Source organism: Anomalospiza imberbis, chromosome 2 (genome assembly GCF_031753505.1).
Source record: "Anomalospiza imberbis isolate Cuckoo-Finch-1a 21T00152 chromosome 2, ASM3175350v1, whole genome shotgun sequence".
In the NCBI taxonomy this organism is placed as follows: Eukaryota; Metazoa; Chordata; class Aves; order Passeriformes; family Viduidae; genus Anomalospiza; species Anomalospiza imberbis.
In genome coordinates, this window is record NC_089682.1 from 58,700,576 (window position 1) to 58,720,657 (window position 20,082).

At 37.8% G+C, this 20,082-nt stretch overlaps 1 protein-coding gene across 4 annotated transcripts in view; it reads left to right on the forward strand.

The window, feature by feature from the left end:
* Positions 1-20,082, forward strand: part of SACS (sacsin molecular chaperone) — a 55,238-nt gene that overhangs the window by 19,559 nt on the left and 15,597 nt on the right. For 3 of the 4 annotated variants that reach the window (XM_068181281.1, XM_068181280.1, XM_068181282.1), the window contains 7 exons: positions 2,998-3,148; positions 5,859-5,946; positions 8,782-8,867; positions 11,218-11,329; positions 12,446-12,592; positions 13,904-15,386; positions 18,269-18,360. In XM_068181281.1, coding sequence (XP_068037382.1) covers positions 2,998-3,148; positions 5,859-5,946; positions 8,782-8,867; positions 11,218-11,329; positions 12,446-12,592; positions 13,904-15,386; positions 18,269-18,360 — 2,159 coding nt within the window. Of the gene's footprint in view, positions 1-2,452; positions 2,800-2,997; positions 3,149-5,858; positions 5,947-8,781; positions 8,868-11,217; positions 11,330-12,445; positions 12,593-13,903; positions 15,387-18,268; positions 18,361-20,082 lie in introns of those variants that run through there. The other variant, XM_068181283.1, reaches the window with a different exon arrangement.

The window sequence follows — 20,082 nt, forward strand, 5'->3', positions numbered from 1 at the left end:
CTTTTATATCTAAAAGTTATTATTTTTTTTTTAATTACCATGGGTAGTCAAAAAATTCCTTGCTGTTAAAGTCATACGATTTTTTAACATTGTCATGTAAAATAATTTTTAGTAGTTCTGCACAACAAATTTGTACATGATACCTTGAAATTTCTCTGATTACCCAGCCTCCAAGTTCTCTTTTCAAATGGATGAGATTTTAAAATTTATTTTTGTTGTTGTTGCAAAAATCTGCAAGTTGGAACTTGTGCTCTTTTATTTTTTTTTTTGTCAGTCACTGTGATTTCTGTATCATCAATTTCTAGGAAATTTTTATTTAGACATGAAGAAAAAGTAAGGAGATCAGATTTTTGAGAACAGGCATGGCTAATTTCCAACAGCTCAAGAGTCTAACTCCTCTGTTCAGAACCTTGAAAGGTTCCATTTCTGTATTACCAATTCTTCCCAACTCTTCCCTTCTATTAAGAGGTCACATACTAGACAGAATCTGTGGTACTCAGTGTATTTTTCCTCTAATATTAATGTTAAATCATCACAGGACATAATTTGTGAGTATTGTCTTGTCATGTGATGTGGCATAGGTTGAAGTTCCCCAACTTCAGTCTGGCACTGATAGCAGGATGGTCCATGGCCCTGTATGTGTCCCAACACTTGAGAAGTTTCACAAGGAGAGATGGCTGTTACTTGAGATAGCTTTGTTCCTCTCCAGGGTCCCATTCAAACAATTGTGCTTGCTTCATATGATGCTAAATCACTCCCATGATCCCTAGAAAAGAAGAATTAGATTTTGCCAATGCGGCTTGGTGGTTCACCAAGATCTGGACAGTATTTTAGTAGCTAATGTGGATGGCACTGCTTGGGTTTCAACTCCTTCCATTTTGCCCTGCCACCCTCATTTGTGTCCCTTCTGCAGGTATTAAGACATAAAAAGATAAACATTAAGAGATTAGAAAGCAGTCTTCTCATTCTTTTGGACATAGTAGGAAAAAATCTGATATGATGAACTCTGAAGGAGATGTAACAAAATGGGAAGTTAAAAGGACAAAATTATAGAAATGATAGAAGAATGAACAAAGTCCTAAACCAAAGCAAACAGAGACAGAGACATCTTGTTTATGTTAAAATAAACATGGTGAAAGCATGATCAGATCCACAATATTTTCAACATTTTCTTCCAGTCCTGTAGAATTTAAGAGACAAATATTACTGATGAATAAAATCAGTAGTTGTAGCACTGGTAATCTGGTTGTAGTACTGGTACCTACCTACTTAGATACCATGTTGGATTCTGGTCCACCTGATCTTTGTGGGTTTTTTAGCCTTCTGTCAATTTTAGAGATTTTTTTTTTTGTTTTGTTTTTTTTTTGTTTTTTTTTAGCTTGATACAGTTTCTGCAAAAGTTCATTGTGTCTTTTTCCCCTTCCACAGAAACTCTGTTGCCTTTGGCTGTCAAGCATCAGTTTTAGCTCCCTGTCACTGAGTAAGGTCTTAAATGTTTTTAGTTTGGTCATGGATTGGAATTGAGGACCTGTTGGAATGAAGTGGAACTGTTTGCTGGAGGTCTGTAGTCCATATTTCCATATTTTTGCTCAAAGCAGGAGGATCAGAATTGTTTCAAGTCAGTCATGTACCTTTAGACAGCTCCTCTCCTAGTGACAGGATTTTTCCTGCTGTTTCATGTGAACCTCCCAAGCTACAGTTTGTTGCCATTGCCCCTTGTTAGTATTGCACTACTAAGAAGAGCTCAGCTCCATGGCTTTTTGAAACTGCCCTTCAGGTATAGGCAGGATGTTACCACACTGCACTTGCAGCCTGCAGTCTCCTCATCCTCAGAATAAACAGCCCAACTCCTCTCTTATACTCCTCGTAGGTCATGTGCTTTGGGCCCCTGACCATGTCAGTAATCCTCTGCCTGGGAACAAAGCAAGCCCAAAACACCACTATGTTCTGGTCACAGTAGTTTCATCAGCACTGGGCAGAGATTCACTTTCCTTGATCTGGAAAGCCTGGTATCCCCCAGCTCCTTTGGAGCAGGGCTGCTGTCCAACCCCTCACTGATGCACAGCCCATGGTCCCGGGCACAGAACTTTGCACACAATGAACAGTGGCCTTTCTACTGGCCTCCTCCACAAGTTTCTCAAAGTGCCCCCTCAACTCATTGGGATCACAGTCAGGCTAAGGCTCACTTTTCAGGAGCGAGAGCACTTTCCTTAAGTCTTGAATGGTAGGAGGACTTAACATATACCCTTTTGAGATAGGACAGGATGTATGACCTTTGACAGGCTCTCGGACAGAGAGCAGAAAAGATATGTTTCCTTCTCTGGTTTGCATCCTTGAGAAAGAACGAAGTTGATCAGCTGTAACCATGCGTGCTCCACATGTGTGCCTAAATGCGGTGAATTACGTGAAACATTAGCGTGCTTCCCTGCCGATGGAGGGATGTGCCTGCGGTACCACCTCTAGATCTCACCCTCGGTCACGGCTCACGCCGTACATGCGAAGCTGCAGCCTCTGCCTCGCCCCAGGCGACCGGGCTCTCTCTCCCGGGGCCCTGCGCGCACCGGGCCGCGGGGAGCCGGGAAACGCCTCCGTACGCCGAGGCTGAGGAGCCGCCGGGGCCCCGCCGTACCTCCGCAGCCACGGCCGCCGCTCCTAGGGCGGCACTTCCACCGCTCCCGCCTCCTCCTCCGCCTCCTCCGCGGCGCGGGCCTCCGGGCGGCGCAGCCCCACCCCTTCCCCGTGTGGGGAGCGCCGCCGGCGGGGCGAGTAGCGGTCCTTTGTGTGCGGCGGCGGCGGGATGTGAGTGTGGGCCGGGCCGGGCGGGGAGGCTGCGGCATCGACTTCGCCGCTTCCCCTCGGAGAGCCGGACAGGCCGCCCATCGCTGCACCCTGCGGGCTCCGGCTCCCGTCTCGGGCCTCCGCGGTGCCCGAGGGGAAAGCGAGCGGGCGGCGGCGCGGCGAGCCTTTTCTCATCTGGTGTCTGTCGTGTTGCCGCAGGCTGGCCCGGGTGACCGTCCTCCATGACTGCCTGGGCTGCAGGACCTTCGAGCTGCCGCCGTCCGCGGCCGTGCGGGACGTGAAGAGGCGGATCGACGCGGAGGCCGGGCTGCCCCCCGCCGAACAGCGCCTGTGGCACCGCGGCAGAGAGGTGAGGCCGGGCGGGGCGGCGCCACCTCCGCGGCGCCTCTCGCACCGCGGGGCTGCGGGAAGTCCCCACCCGGCTGCTCCTGCGTCATGCGTGGGCAGCGCGGTGTGTGCGTGTCCTTCGGTGTTCCTCTCGTGGGAAGCGTGGAGGTCATTTGGACGACCCTCATACCGCCCTTGATGGTGCCAGCTTTTAACATCCGAGTTTTTGTGTCTTTTTCTTTTTTTTCTTTGTTTCTTTTCCTGAAGTGCTCCGTGTGTTTTATCCTAATTTCTCTGGGGAGTTGTTGGGGAGAGCAGAAATTCACTGGATAGTGCTGATGTGTTTGTTCTGCCCTCTTGCCATTCTGGCCAGTTTCAAGAGCAGAGTTGACATCACAGTGAGATGAAAGTGACAAGTTGAAAATTGAGGTCTGGGCACAGGAGAGTCGAATGAATGAATGAATGACCTTGTTCTGTTGAAGGCATCAGCCTGGTGTCAGTCTTTCAGTACTGCTTCCTGTGCTTCTAGCTGTGCTCTTGGGAAATGGGAACCTGGCGACCTGGTGGGATGGGATGAGTAGAGGCAGGAAGGGGAGAGAGAGGAGGTTGGAAGTTAGTGTTAAATAGGGCAAGGGGATTTGCAAAGGTGTAGAGAAGAGAGGGCTCTAGGGAAACCTTATTGTGGCCTTTCTAAATAAAATGGGGGCTTAGAAGAAAGATGGAAGGATACTTTCCGCCAAGGCCTGAAGTGATGGGACAAGGGACAATGGCTTTAAACCAAAAGATGGTAAATTTAGATTTGGCACACGGAAGAAATTTTTTAGGATGAGGGTGATAAGATCTGAAACAAGTTGCCCAGAGAAGTTGTGGATTCCCTATGACTGGAAATATTGATAACCAGGTTGGATGGAGCTTTGAGAGACCTGATCTAGTTCCTGTTCATGGTGATGGTAGTAGGGGGAGTTGAACGACATGGTCTTCAAATGTCCCATTCCAACCCAAACCATTCTATGAGACAAGGAAAGATACACGTGTTGGTTGTATTGCTTAGGAAGCTTTTAAGAACCTGGGCAACGCCAATTGGCTTTGAGGGCTCAGATTTGAAGCAAATTGCCTGTGTAGTTTATCTTTTTTTGTGTGTCCTTGATTTTGTTCTCACCAGGCCTTCCTTTTTTGGAGGACAAACTGTAACACTTTCTAAAATTTGCCTGGAAGCAAAGATCTGACTGCTACAGGAAATTTATCTTTTGCAAGGAACAGTCAGTAAACAGACTGTAATTGCTTTTCTGTTTAGGTTTTTTATTAGTATAATGAACTAGAATATATATGGAAATAATTATTCTGCACTGTAGCAAATTTGAAAATAGTTTATAAACATTTGAACTCCTGTTTATTGGGATCAAATGATTTTTAAATTTTTTGAGTAGTAGAATATTCATCCATAAATAATTTTTTCCATTAGAACTATTATGTGCAATTTACAGATGTTAAGTAAAGTCCAGTATCTTTTGCTCTCATAGTTCCTTACTGTATTACACTATTGATTTGGATCGATTCAATGTCCAGGTTTCTAGTGGTATCTTGGTACAATGTTCCTTAGAATATTCGGTTACTCTATTCCTTTAATGCTTGGTGATGGCTTCCAGCATTCTGTAGATTGCTTTATATTTTAGTGATTTCAGAGTAGTTATAGTCAATTTTATGTCTTCAGAAAGTTCAACTCAAGTGCAATATTTCTGCAGTTTTATGATAAACTCACTGTTGTTTTAATAACTATTTAAAACTGGTAAAAGTAAAAAAAGAATGTAAGTTTTTTTTCTTACTAGTGATGTTAAATCATGATTATGTACTCTGGACTAGGGTTGTCTTTTATTAAGTGAAGTTAGATTGTAAGCATCTGTGTCTGTGTAAACACCAACTGCTTTCTAGTGATTTGTTTTTACCCATCAAGGTGAGGAAGTAATCCCAAAATCTACTATAAACTGAAACTAATATAATAATATAATTTCATGTAGTAATATTTTAATCTAGTTTCTAATTAGTACTGTGGCTTTCTAAATATGCATTTGTTGTTGCGTGCAAGATAACATGGGTCATATAGGAGTCTTCTAGCAGCACTTGGTATATGAATGAGACACACATCATATGAAACTAGAATTGCAACAAAACCTTTTTATACTATGATTACGTGATAGTTTTCCCAATGGCTGCTAAGGAATGTGTTACTTAGTTTGGCTCAGTTTCTCTATGATGTTCCTGGTGAGGCACTGAATGTTGGATTAGGTGACTTTCAGTGGTCCCTTCCACCTTGATCATGCTGTGATGGGTCTGCATGTAGAGGTAATGGGGGATAAGGCTGTCAGATTCTTCAAAGAGGTTTTTGTGACACACTTTTGTCTCTACCCAATGTCTTGCCAGCTGCTTTGAGCTGCTATTGCTTAGTTTAAGCTTCCTATGGAATTGCATACCCAGATGTACTTGTGGAGTATACAGACTATGTACTTCCTGTATATGTTAATTTCTTTTGTGGACATGCACCTTAGAACAATAACTGATTTAGTTTTATGCTTCCAGAACTTCCCTGAATACAAAACTTTTTCAATTGTAGAAACAAGAGGCCATGGCTTGCTTTTAGTATGCTTCTATAGGCATTTTTTCCACCTGATTTGTTTTGGTCCTGTTATTATCAAACAGAAACTTCTGATCAAGATCTGTCTTATTTTTTCCTTCAGTTGTCTGATGGTATCAAGATTGTGGATCTTCAGAAGTCTCAAAATCAAGTTTTTCTAGAGCTTCAGTCAAAAGGGTTGAAAGGAGGAGGTATGGAAAATATTTGTCTCTGTTTATAAACTGGAAGCTCAAAACATTTTCTGATGCAATATAGAGTTAATTGAAATTTTTATCTTTTAAATGAGAAGCAATTTTTTTTCATGTAAGTCTTAGGTTTGTCACTTGTTCTTTTCATTCTGCTCTAGAAAAAAAATTAAACTTCTCTTTTTAAGTGCCTTGGTGTTTATTTTTTTCCTGTTTTATAATGTGTAGAATTTAGGTTATTGCTGTCCTTTGGAATCAATAAGACTTGCCTTTCAATAGTGTTGTAGCTGCTTTGTCTCATATAAAATAATCCAGATACTTGAAAACGATTCAGATACTGAAAGGATATCTTTTCAGTAACCATCATGTAAAAAATTATAACACTGGTGAAAATTTCTGGATTTCTTCTGGTTTTTAGATTTTTTCTTTGATAGCTTGGTTTTCTTTTGATTCTGTCATTTACATTTTTATTAAAAAATCCTGAAGGTGTATCATTTTATATCATATCTTCATAACTGAATATCTTCAGAAATGCTCTAATTAAAATCTGTCATGATTATTTTATTTGGCTGCTAGCATTAATATTCTTCTCACAATAACTTTATTGTAAGGCAATGAAATAAATGCTAATCAGATGACATGATGAAGAAGAAAACCCTTCTTTTCATGCAGCTATTTTTTTGATCTTACAAAATATTGTATTTCTTAGCCTCATTTCTATGACCTCATGGTTCAGACATCAAACATTTATCTTTCTGTCATTCTTGACTGTTTTGCTGTGTATAGGCTGTGGTAGACTAAATAAAGACAGTCTTATTTTCTGCCATGCAGCTATATAGAGAATAAAGTGTAGTGGCCCTAAGAAATCTCATGGGAAAGAAAAACTCTTGCTGTATTTTTGTGCCTAGGATTGGAGATTTTCTAAGAGATGTCACTGTAAGCAATCTATGTCTAGATAAAGTGCTTAACATTTCCTGGCCCACAGTTCTGATGTATGCCGATCTAAAACATCTGAAGGCTTCAGTATCAGCCTTTTGTCTTCATTCTGGAGTCTTCCAGTTCAGAGATTTTTCCTTACTGCAGGTGAATCAAGAAATGCCCTGAATTTCTAACTTGTAAGTGCATGATCATTAGGACCAATCACATGGGTTGCTGAAGTGCTCTGAGAATTATTCATGTCTCCTTTGTGTTCATTCATTGCTGGTGTCTATCAAATAAGGCATAATCTTTTCATATGATCACAAAATAATTCATGTTGGAAGGGACATGAGGAGGTTTTTACTCCAGCCTGCTGCTCAGAGTGTGGACAGCTCTGATGTTAGTCTGGGTCACTTGAGGGTTGATCTGATTGAGCTTGGAAAGAGGAGGGAGACTGCACAGTTTCTGGCTCCTAAGTGCTTGACTGCTCTTACAGTAGAACAAGTTTCTCCTTTAAATTTGTGGTACCAGTTTTATGTTAAATATGACCAGCTCTAATACTGAAGAAAAACCAGTTTAGCCTTTCATAGGATGCAGTAAATAATGACCAATAGCCAGAGTAATTGTTGTGACATACATAGAGCTCTGCTCTTATAGAGAGCAAAGTCTGTCTTTATTCCTATCACTTAATAGTTATTTGTCTGTGTGGTTGTTCCCATGGTGAATGAAATGTGTTGTTTAAACACTTCCACCTGCCTGTCCAACTTAAAGAAGATCACTTTCTTCATTTTAGGTAATGTCTGTTGATCAGTTCAGCTTATTTTGGAGGTATGCATATTGCATATTGACTTTCATATACTTCTGTATACTGCAAAAATAACAGAAGTTATGAAATACTTCACACATTCTGCTGTCCATTGCAATTTCTTGCTTATTTTTTCATTGATGCTATTAAGTTACCTTAAATAAAGTGACTCAAGAAAATTTTAAAAATAAAATATTTGATGTTTTTACTTGATGCTTTCTCAGAAAATAGAACTTTTATTTTCCCCTTTTTTCCACTTTGCTTTTTTATCCTAGTGTTTTATTCCAGAATATACATAATATGCAGGTTTGAATCTGTGTGCTTCATAAACGTGTATATGCAGAAGAGAGGGAGAGAATAATTACTTGTTAACAATTTTAAAAGGAAGCTTTAGATGGGGCATCATTAGGGGCATCTGTTTTCCTTGTGAGGATTGCATTATTGCTATTTGTTTGAAGCACATGTTTTAGAGGGTTGGTTTAGGGAGCTGCCCTTTAGTCTCAGACTGGAGTTTGAAATTAAGAGTATTTCACCTTTCATTTTGTGATGGACTTTTTCTTTTGGAGCAGATGTTCAAAATGCTGGGCCGCTTTTCCTTCCAGTGTTAGGCCCTGGCAAAACCAAGGCTGGCACCAGGTCCATGCCCAGAGTATGTCAGAACAGGAAGTGTACACTAGAGCCAAAACCCTCTGTGCCTGTGTGTGTGGCTGTCAGTAGGGATCATCACTGGCTATGAAAGAGTTAGAGCCACTGCTGCCCTGGAATACTGTCCTGCTACTTAAAAAGTACTAATCCTTTAGAAATTGCTGCTTTTGAACATCAAGTAGTTGGAATTTTGGTATAACTGTTGTAAAGACTCAGCCCCCAAATTTATTTCATCTAGGTATGAAACAGCTTGTTGACTTCAACATCAAGACTGCTGTTTCACCTTCTTTAATTAAAAGATTTATAAAGTAGGATTGTCACAGCTGATTTTGGAAAGATAATATTTTACAATAATAGGCCCTGAGTTAATTTTAAGAAATTATTGTTTCCAGTAATTGTTTAGTATTTTTTTAAAATCTCAAATTGAGTGCACAGTAGCATAATACACAGCTTCTTTGTTTATTTGTTTTTAGGTCGTTTTGGACAAACAACTCCACCACTTGTTGATTTTCTAAAGGATATCTTAAGAAGATACCCAGAGGGAGGACAGATTCTTAAGGTAGACAATAAGTAGTATTTTTAACAGTCATTTAATATGCATGACATAATGCCAAAGTTTAACACTTCCCAGCAAATCTTGTGGTTGTTTTATCTTATATTCACTGTACTACAGAAGATATGTGTGTCCATTTCTGTGGAGAAGGCAAAACGAGTTGTATGCTTAGTGGGGTTTTTTTCCTTTAAAAATTTCTGAGTTTGCTCAGTAGAAGATGAATTGTGTGATTTATTGTAGCTTCCTATGCTAATGTCTGAAAATGGCAGTTTGATTTTTTTTTTAAGAGCATCTGGGGTGATTAGTTGGATGTTAAACTTCTCATCCAGCATGCTTCATCACATGGGTGGTAGAAACTTAATTTTCTTAGTGTATGGGACTACTAGGTTCTAACAAATGGGATTTGATACAGATATTTCTTACCTATCTATACATGCATGCATTCAAAACACTCAAATACAAATGTTGACAGATGATGACAGTTCCTTATATCTGTTGTCTTGTTTGCAACCATGGAACTAGAAGCTGATTGTGCTTAGTGGGAATGCCCAAGATAAGCATATTTTCAACTGTTTTGGCAAATTTCCTCCTGAGTATGTTCTGAGCAGTGTCTGTATGTAGGAGGGATGCTTGCATTTTTATTATTTCTCAGTACTATTTGCATCTGTAAAATGCATTTGAATTAAGAAGGGTTCAAATCTCCTCAATATTTTTAACCCAAACTTTCATTCCAGCATGAAGAAATAAGGAAAGGTCCTTAGAAATCAGATAGATAAATTTAAAAGTAGAAATGATGCTATTTTCATAGTTTACAATTTAGGGTTAACAGATTGTTAGAGAGAGATTACTACCAGGAATTTTGCTGATACCTTACAATTTATTTCAGTGTTTTGATTCTTCAGATACAATGCTGTTACAGCTGAATGTAGCAGTTGCCTTGTGTGCCACAGCATGAATGCAAGTCTGACTTCATGCTGATTGCCATACTTCGTATTTAATATTTCTGGAAACTTTGGCCTATCTTACTGTTTCTTCTTGAAGGACTGTAATGATTGTTTTTTTAGGAGAAGAACTGCATATAAATATCTTGTAAAGATTCTTTAAACATTTGTTGTTTATGCTTAACTGAAGGTATATTTTTTGCTATCTCATACTTCAAAACTATGTAGAAGTGACAATATAGTATGCATTACAGACTGAACATACTGTCAAAAATTGCAAAATAAAAGGGTTATAATTTTGGAACCAGATATTAGATAACAGTGAGCTTATAGTATAGTCTTAATAGTATACTTGAATGCAACCTAATCTGAAATACTTGCTGCTAGTTGATGCATTTTTTAAGTACATCTTCCTATCAAGTCTTTTATGTGTAACTGAATGAAATTAAAGTGTGTGAATACATTGCATGAGATCTATCTATGTTGCTTTTCGGATACTTGCTTATGCCAAGCTTGCACACTCCCACATAAACAGACACATGTGTTTATGTGTCAGGAACCCTGATACACTGTGATGATTCAGTGTAAATAGACCATTGTGTGAGGCTGTAATCCTGTAGGTATTTATAATCAAGCTTACGTGTCTGCTGTTGATGAAAACAGGACTGGATAGGCGTGTATTTTATTAATGGTCATGTTTACAGAAGTAGTTTACTGACATTTGAGTTTTCTGTAGCTCTCACCACTGCTACTGCTATTTAACAAATGCTCAACCTTAATATAAGCCTCTTTCCCGTCTGTGGGTTGCATTCAATAGGGTTGCTGCTCTGTTGGTTCATGACTTAGCGGGCTACTGGTCAGAACTGTTTTACATCCCTTTGCTGCAGGGGTGTTTGAAGCGTGAGCACCATACCCCAGGAGTGGTTGGTTCATACTGTGAAATGTTAACTTTAACCTACTTCAGTTGATGTAAAGAGTGCTGTGCAGTACTCTTTTGTGAATGGTTGCCTCACTGTTGTTGTACAGCTGTTTGCAAGGACTTACCTAATACACTTTGATAAATATAAAATTCTTCTTTCGTCTTCTCACATTTGCTTTATTTTGAGACTTTTACAGCTCCGATTCTTAGGATAATATAGTAGTAACAGTTTAGTAGCTTATTTCTCAACTTTGTGACTGCTTTTGTATGGTATTTGAGCTCCAAATTCAAATCATATTTATAGTATTTGTCTGAATATTTGTTTATAAGGATACCTATTCTCATGCAGGTAAACTGGATAAAACCATTTAGTTGAAATGTACGAAAACAGTTATACTTGAGAAATTTGCTTGTTATTTTCTACTGTTTAAGTTCAAAAGCAATTGCTAGAATATGTATTACTGCATTATACTTTGATTTATTTTGTCTGCCTCAGGAACTGATACAGAATGCAGAAGATGCTGGTGCCACAGAGGTTAGGTTTCTATATGATGAAACTCAGTATGGAACAGAAACGTTATGGTCAAAGGACATGGCACAATATCAGGGTAAGTATAAGTTTTATTAAATTTGGCCATTATTTTTCAATATGCATGTTGTTTGGGGTTAGCTGTCCTGGCTATGTCCCCTCTGAGCTCCTTAGCAGCCCCAGCTCACTAGCTGTTTGGGCCGCATGAGAAGCAGAAAAGGCCTTGGCTCTGCATAAGCCCTGCTCAGTGATAACTAAAACAGCCCTGTGTTATTGTCAGTTTCCAGCACAAATCCAAAACACAGCCCCCAGCTACCATGAAGCCCAAGCCAGCACACCAGTTTTTAATGTAAAGAGGACCTTTGCCCTTTACATTTCAGCATTCTCTAGGCAGTTCAGTTTTCTTCCTCATCCCTTTTTCTCTTGACCTTACACCCAACTTTGCTCCATGTTGTCTGTACACTGCAAATCCTTTAAGGTTTTTACATAATTTATTATGGCTTTATGAGATAAAGGTCAATTATGTATTTAACAATTATTATTATTATTATTAATATTATTTTTAAAATTAGTTTGCATTGTCATCCCAAAAGAGATTCAGCTGTGATTTGAAGTTTCAATGACAGATGATCCACTACTTCTTTCTTCTGGCTTTTTTCAGTTGTTAATAGCCTTATTATGTCTTCCAATATGAATTTGTCTGTCTTACTTTCTAGACACAGGTTATTGTTTTATCTTGCCTTATATTCCCTTCCAGTGGAGATATCTTCAGACTGTGACTAGCACATTTTTCAAGCTTCTTTTTGATAGTCTGAACAGATTGAATTTAAGCCTTGTGCCACATGACACTTCTTTCAGAAGTTGTTTTCTGCTTTTTGTTCAGTTTTTCAGAATAATTCTTTTAAAATGTGAATGGAAGAATTAAGTAACACATCAAAATATAAATCTAAGTACATTTACAGAGGTAAATTCATCTCCTTGGTTTTGCTTTTGGATTTTGTTTTTTGTTTTTTTTTTTTTTTCATCACCCGGCATAATTTGATGTCAGCTTAGAGTCATAGCTTGCCCATTAAATTTGCACCTGCATATACTTCAAAGAAATGCATTCTCAGGTCTGTGAGTTCATTTGCTAGAAATTTTAAACATTAAATAGTTTTCTTCTGTCATCTTTTTAACTCTTGCCTGTTTATTATAGGGCCAGCATTTTATGCATACAATGATGCAATTTTCACCCCCGAGGACTGGCATGGTATACAGGAAATAGCAAGAAGCAGGAAGAAGGATGATCCCCTGAAAGTTGGAAGATTTGGAATTGGCTTTAATTCAGTTTATCATATAACAGGTAAACTTAATAGTTATTTTAAAAATAAAATGTTGACGTTTTAAATAGTTAAATTACTTTAGATATTTATAAACATGTAATATTTTCTCTCTAGTGAAAATTAGTTCATGGCTAGCTATTCTTACAAAGCATTCCATTTTTCTCTAATCCTGTAAGGTATCTATTTGATTTTGAAGGTGTTTGAAGAAGATTGTTCTATTAGTATAATTATGTACTTAGTCCTTATATTGAAATGAATATTCCTTTAAACTGCTATTTCAATTATACACTGCTGCTCATTTTTTAGAGGCTCATAATATAGGGTAGGTATCCAAGTAGAAGTGTGAAAGTTCTGCTCACTAGACTGAAAGTCTTCTGCCGGTTTTTGTAGAGTAAAAAGTCTTCTGCATGTTCTTTGTATAATGAGTAGTTATTTTTATTTATTTATTTATTTATTTATTGAAAAGATATTATGTAATAGAGGTATATTCACATTTACACTTGAAAGAAGATAGTACATACTGTTTTGCAAGCTGTTAATATTCTGTCTTGAAATCTGTTATTCTCCCAGAATGATTTACTGTAGTACAGAAGAAGCATAAATAATGCTTACAGTCTCCACAGTTACAATAGTGCTGGATAAGAGGCAAATTTTTGGCAAAACAAAAATTTTTACCTAGTGAAGAGAATTTTTAAGACACATGATATTTTTAACAATATTTTACCTAGCTGAGCATGAATAAAATTAATACATTCAGTAGTTTGATAATTCTGTGAAATTGTTCTTTTAAATGTACAGAATTACTGTCTGCCAGCCTTCAAGATCTGCAAAGTATGAATCTAGTAGTACACACATGTAGTAAATTAATTTGTCTTTTTTTTCTTGAAAATACTGGAAACATAAAAGTATGTAGTTGAAAGAAATTGTACTTCCTGTTGCTCACTGTCTGCTAGAATTCAAATGATTGAATGACTTTATATATTCAGCTGCACAATAGGTGTATGCTTGTTTCTTCTCTGTTAGTAAGCACTGAATTATGTTATCAGAATCATAGAATCATGTAGGTTGGAAAAGACCTTTAAGAACATTCAGTCCAACCATAAGCCTAATAGTACCAAGTCCACTAAGCCATGTCCGTAAGGGTCATGTCTGCATGTCTTTTAAATGCCTCCAGGGATGGTGACTCAGCCATTTCCCTGGGGAATTGTACTCAGTTCATCACAGTTTTAGAATATTTTATTCTCGCCTTTTTAAATTTTGTTCCTTAACACTGTATTTTTAAAGTATGTTGTTTTAGGATTATTAATAACTGTTGGATTTTATGGATACAGATGTCCCTAGCATCTTCAGTGGTGACCAGATTGGAATGCTTGATCCCCATCAAACTCTCTTTGGACCTCATGAGTCAGGCCAGTGTTGGAATCTAAAAGAAGATAGCAAGGAAATAAATGAACTTACAGACCAATTTGCACCTTTCATTGGTGTATTTGGCAGCACTAAGGAAACCTTTAAGAATGGAAACTTTCCTGGTACATTTTTTCGTTTCCCACTTCGTCTGCAGCCTTCCCAACTGAGCAGCAATATTTATGACAAACAGAAGGTTTTGGAGCTGTTTGAATCCTTCAGAGCAGATGCAGACACAGTATTGCTTTTCCTGAAGAGTGTTCAGGATGTTTCATTGCATGTTCGGGAAGCTGATGGAACAGAGAGGCTGGTGTTTAGAGTAACTGCTAGTGAGAACAAGGCCTTGAAACACGAAAGACCCAATTCTATCAAAATCCTGGGAACTGCAATAAATCAGTATTGTAAGGGAGTTCCAAGCAATAGCATAACATGTGTGACATACCATGTAAATATAGTTGTAGAAGATGAGAGTGTTAAGGACGCACAGAAAACATCTTGGTTAGTGTGTAATTGTGTGGGTGGTCGAGGAATGTGCACAGAACTGGATTGTTTAGCTGATGACTTGAAATTTGTTCCTACTATTGGAATAGCTATGTCTTTAGCAACTAATGAGGAGGAAAATGGAGCTGTAGCAGACTTTTCAGGAAGAGCATTTTGTTTTCTGCCTTTGCCTCCAGGTGAAGAAAGCAAAACTGGACTTCCAGTTCATGTTAGTGGTTTCTTTGGTCTCACAGACAACAGGAGGAGTATCAAATGGCGAGAGTTGGATCAGTGGAGAGATCCAGCAGCTTTGTGGAATGATCTTCTTGTGGTAAATATAGTACCTAAGGCATATACCACCCTTATTTTGGAAGCTATCAAACGAATGGAGACTGAGAAGAATTCAGATTTTCCATTGTCACCTGAAAAAATTTATAGGTTGTGGCCTGATGAGAACAAAATCAGGGTACCCTGGAAACCAATTGTAGTACCTCTCTTTAAAGACCTGCTCCAGCATACAGTTATTTACTCAGTGAGTAATCAGTGGATAAAGGTGGAACAGGTGCACTTTTCTGAAATGGATGAGAGTTTGGAGTACACACAGTCTGTTCTCAACTACCTCCAGAATTCAGGGAAACAGATTGCTAAGGTACCAGCAAATATTGCTAATGCAGTGCATCTTACTATTTCTACTGCTAAAGCTGTGAAAAAAGTGACTCCTGCCGTAGTGCGGCAAGTCCTGAGGAAATCTGGGCACAGTGGACCTGCTGAAGAAAAGCTTCATCTTTTAGAATTTGTGCTTTCTGATGGAGTCTACAGTGAACTGATTGGATTGGAGCTTTTGCCTTTACAGAATGGGAATTTCATTCCTTTTTCCTCATCTGTGTCAGAACAAGACATAGTTTACATAACCTCAGAAGAATATCCCAGGTATGCTTAATATTTGGGGAGGGGAGGGTTTTTTTTAGATTTTTCTTTTTGTTTTTTTAATTTATATGGTAAAACAGAGCTTCAGACTGTTCTTTGCTTGTCAACAAACAAGGTATGCAGCAGTCTGTATTGTGATGAAATAAGGCATAGATAGAACTCAATTTTCTGTATATATGCCATTAACCCTATATAAAAGAATTGTGTGATCTATGCTTTAAGAGAATACCTCAGGAGACGTTTCCAGTTAATTTTCTTCTTGGAATTACAAATACAAGAAGATTAGAAACATGCATGCTTGGAAGTTCATTAAGTTGGGTAATGCTAAAGGCTTTTATTAAACTAAAGGCTTGAGGTAATGTCTGGCTTTTTTTTTTTTATCACAACACTTAATTTCAGTGAGGTAGTACTAAAAACTGGTTTCAGGAAATAAGCAGATACTACGATGGGCTGTCCTTTGCATCTGCTCTCCCTTTGTTCTCTCCAGTCCCTCTCCAATTAGTTTTTTTCCTTGCTTATTTCTCAGCTGAATGAGTGCTCCAATTTGGTTCTCATTTCATCAGCCAAAAGCACTTGCACTGGCACTGGGGAGGGGATAGCAAATAGCAGGCTAGCTGGAATGAACGAGCTTGGGGTCACTGGGGAGAAAGCATGAGTACTGCTTTTTATGTCTGTACTGGATTATGCCTGTATTAAATACTTGTTAAATCTGGACTATTTTGCACAAAATGTCTAAAGACATAAGGCTTGAAGTCACTCAGACACACCAGATGTTTCCTCTTACAAAGTGCTACCTCTATGCATGATTACAATGAGCCCTCCTTCTCCTTTGCCTCCGAATTCCATGAATTTCCAGACCCTCAGCTTGAAAGAATATGAAACTTGGCATATGTTTCGTTGCTTTTACTGCTCTGTGGACTGTTTAAAAGGGAAGTAGAGATGGGTTAGAGTGTGCCCATATAGGAATTATTGAGGTAAAAAGTGCTTCAAGTGAGGTCCTTCTGTAGATTGTGTTTTGACGATACATATAGACAGCCAATCTTAATGAAAAGCAGTTGGATGCAAGTAACTTTTCTTCTCATGTTTCTTGAAAACAATTTGCATATTTTCAAGCCTGCTGCTGTTGTTTTTCTGCTATATTCTAAACAGAATCATGGAATGGGTCAGGTTAGAAGGGACCGCAGGAGGTCATCTGGTCCAACTCCCTGCTCAAGCAGAGCTGTCTCAGAGCACATGGTGCAAAGCTGTGTCCACATGGTTCTCGAATATCTCTAGTAAGGGAGTTCTCCACAGCCTCTCTGAACAATCAGTACGCATTCCAGTACTAGGTCATTGCACAGTGCCGAAGTTCTTCCTCGTATTCAGCTGGAACTTCCTGTGCATCAGTTTCTGCCTATTGCCTCTTGTCCTATTGCCTGAATTCTTGGCACCACAAAAAAGAGCCTGGCTCCACCCTCATGACACCCTCACTTCAGGTACATATAGACATGGATGAGGTCCCCCCCGAGCTGTCTCCTCTTGAGGCTGATGAGGCCCAGCTCCCTCAGCCTTTCCTTATAAGAGAGATGCTCCAATGCCTTAATCATCTTTGTAGCTCTCTGCTGTACCCACTCTAGGAGCTCCATAAATTTAAACCCATAATCAAAAACCCATAATATTTTCTTGCTCTAAACAATTCAGGTTATTTATCAGGAGATTAAAGCTACTTGGGGCCTATGATTCTGGTGTCTTTTTCTAAAAAAAAAAAAAAAGTTTTTTAGCATCTACTGTGAGATGATTTATCTTTTGTTGTTCTTTCACTTTGTTAATCCTTCTAGAAGTTAAGCCAGTATACTAATACATAAAACATTCCCTTGATGAGACTAACAAACTACAGCCCTGCTTCAGACTAGTCATAAGATACTTTTTTTTGAAACTTAAGGATACCAGTATTTCTTATTCAGCTCATGTTCCATTGGTAATGGACCTGGTTTGATTAGTCTTATAAAACTGATACAAACACATATTATAATAGGCATAAATATCCTTGCTAGCTGTGATGAAACAGGAATTTGAAATAGTAATGCTTTCTTTGCCTCTATTCTTGCCTACATCAAGTATCTTTAATTCTAATGTTTTAAGTATGATAAATTATGTATGTTAGCTGTTTCAAAAACTTTTCAATTTAGGACATTGGCTCTTACTCAAATTTGGTGCCTGCTAAGTAGATAAAATCAGCTTTTAGAAATTTTCTTCTTGCTAACTGTGGAAGAACAAGATTCTGTGTTGGTTTATGTCTAATGAACATACCCATGATCAGAATTAAACTGGATAGTTGTTTTTGATTTCACAAAAACCAAAGCTCTGAAAACTTACTTAGTTTTAACTGCCAAAGTGAGAGGAGGATGAGACTGACTCTTGGCACAGTAATTTTAAGTATTGACTGTAGATCTTCTGAAATCTTTAGATCTTTTCAAATCCACAGATCTGTGTGACTTTCTAGGATTATGTTTTTATTTTATGTAAACTTTTCAAACAGAATTCTAAGAGACATACAATGGTATTTTAACTTTTTTTTTTGTTAGAGTACAAATAGGTGAAAATAGTTTTTTAATCCCAGTTTTTCTATCAAAGAAAACTTGCTTAGACCTGCTTTGAAAAGAAGAGTAGTTGGAAAAATTACTTTCTTACTGCTCTCTGCTTCTAAATGTACAACTTTTTTATTTGTCAGAAAATACCCAATGAAAGCCCTAGTCTGCATATGCATGATTGCTTTGCATGCTACTCTGTTCTACCATGATGATTACCATGCTGGTGATGTCTATACAGTAACACAAATAAATGAGGCTTTGCTAAAATATGGGGGCCTTTTTGATTTGTTTTTCTCTTTTTTCATGGTGTGCTAGATCACTCTTTCCTGGCCTAGAGGGAAGGTTACTCTCTGATGACCTGAAGCCTGAGGTCCTTGCTGCTTTGAAAGAAGCTGCCAAAAGCCGAGGTAATGTGTCTTTTGTATTTTCTTACAAACAGAACTTTAAATGGTTCAAACAGACTAGCTCTAAACCCAAGTTTATCGTAATGTCTCTTGAAGCTGAGTTCCCATAAATAAGACAGTCATCTAAAAAAAACTCCATTAAGATATGATAGACTTCTTTGAGTTGAAATGACACAAATGAAAATTATAAATGAAAAAAAAGGCAAAGGAAGAAGGATGAAAATTTGTGATAAAATTTAGTAAAATGTATTCAAGGATGAAGAATTTTATTCAAATAGTATTCTTCCACCTAAGACAGTCTTAATTTTGTTTTATATTTATAATATTTGCATATGCAGTAGCTGTGTCATGGTTTTAGTACTGTGGATCATCTTTCAACTCACAGTTGCAGGTGATCAGTACATTTATTTTAAACCAAAACATTTGTTTTAAATCAGTTTAAGTATCTAGCCTCAAGCATACTGTAGATCAAATAATTTTATCATGTGTTTCCTGATTCTTAATTCATGGTTTATGGTTGTGTCAGTGTGGGCCTACTGAAATACTCCCAGTCATGATCAAAAGACATGGTGAAGGAGTTTGTTGTATGTATAGATGAGATGCCTCTATGCTTAAGTGTCTTCACAATTAATTTTTTTCTGGTATCTATTCTTCTCAGAGTTTGTCTGCACTTACGTTTTCACCTTTGTGTTTACCATTTGATTAATAAATATGAAGCCTATATCTCAGAAATATTTTCACATTTCACAAACCAAGCCACTTCTTAGTTCACTATATACTAATACTATTTAAAAGTAAACTGTTCTTCAGTGTCTAGAAAATGTACTTTTCAGGAAAAGATTATTGTCTTTTTTTTAATTACATGATTCATCAGAATTCTTTTAGACTAAAGATGTTAGAACTAGATGTAGAATACTGTTACTCACAGTCTTGATTTGCTTTTCATTATATCCTTTATCATGGTCTTCAGTCATTTAGTCTGTTTCTTCTGAGTTTTGACCTTTTTCCCCTTCATTCGTTTAAATCTTTCCTCTTTATTATTCTTTTTGTTGAGTTCTAAAACTCCTTCTTTCTCCATGTTTTGATCATTCCTTCATTATTGAAAACAAAAGAAAAATAAGGTAATTCTGAGACAAGATGATAAATTTTTAAACTATAGCAAAGCATCTATGAAAAAATTAAAATAATCAAGTGACTTTTTGCATAGAGCAAAACATCTAAATATTTAACATAAAATGTATTGAATATATTACATCTGTGAATTTGATTCAATATGAAGGACAGCAAGTTTGAAATTATTACAAAGAAAACCTTTATTTTAAAAAGCAGAATTTTCAAAGTCCTATCAGCAGATTAGATGATGGATGCTGTGTCTGTTTATGCAGTAGAATATGCTTAATTTTTTTTCTCTACTGTACTGTGTTTCCCTCAGTACGGTGTTTAAACAGAACGTTAAGTGTTGAAAGTAATGACTACTTTAAATTGTGTATCCATACAGGGAATGTTTGTAATCTAGGATAGAATCCTAAGGAGCTACTGTTTAATAGTACCTTTTAAGGAATGTATATATATAGGTGTGAAGACAACCACAGTGAGATTAGATGGATGAAGATTTTATGTAAGACAGCAATGTTAGTATTGAAAAATGCCTGTTCTGTGTGATGAAACCTTGAGCTGATTTTCGAGATGTGCTTTCCTTGACAATTTCCTCCAAGTGAATGTCAC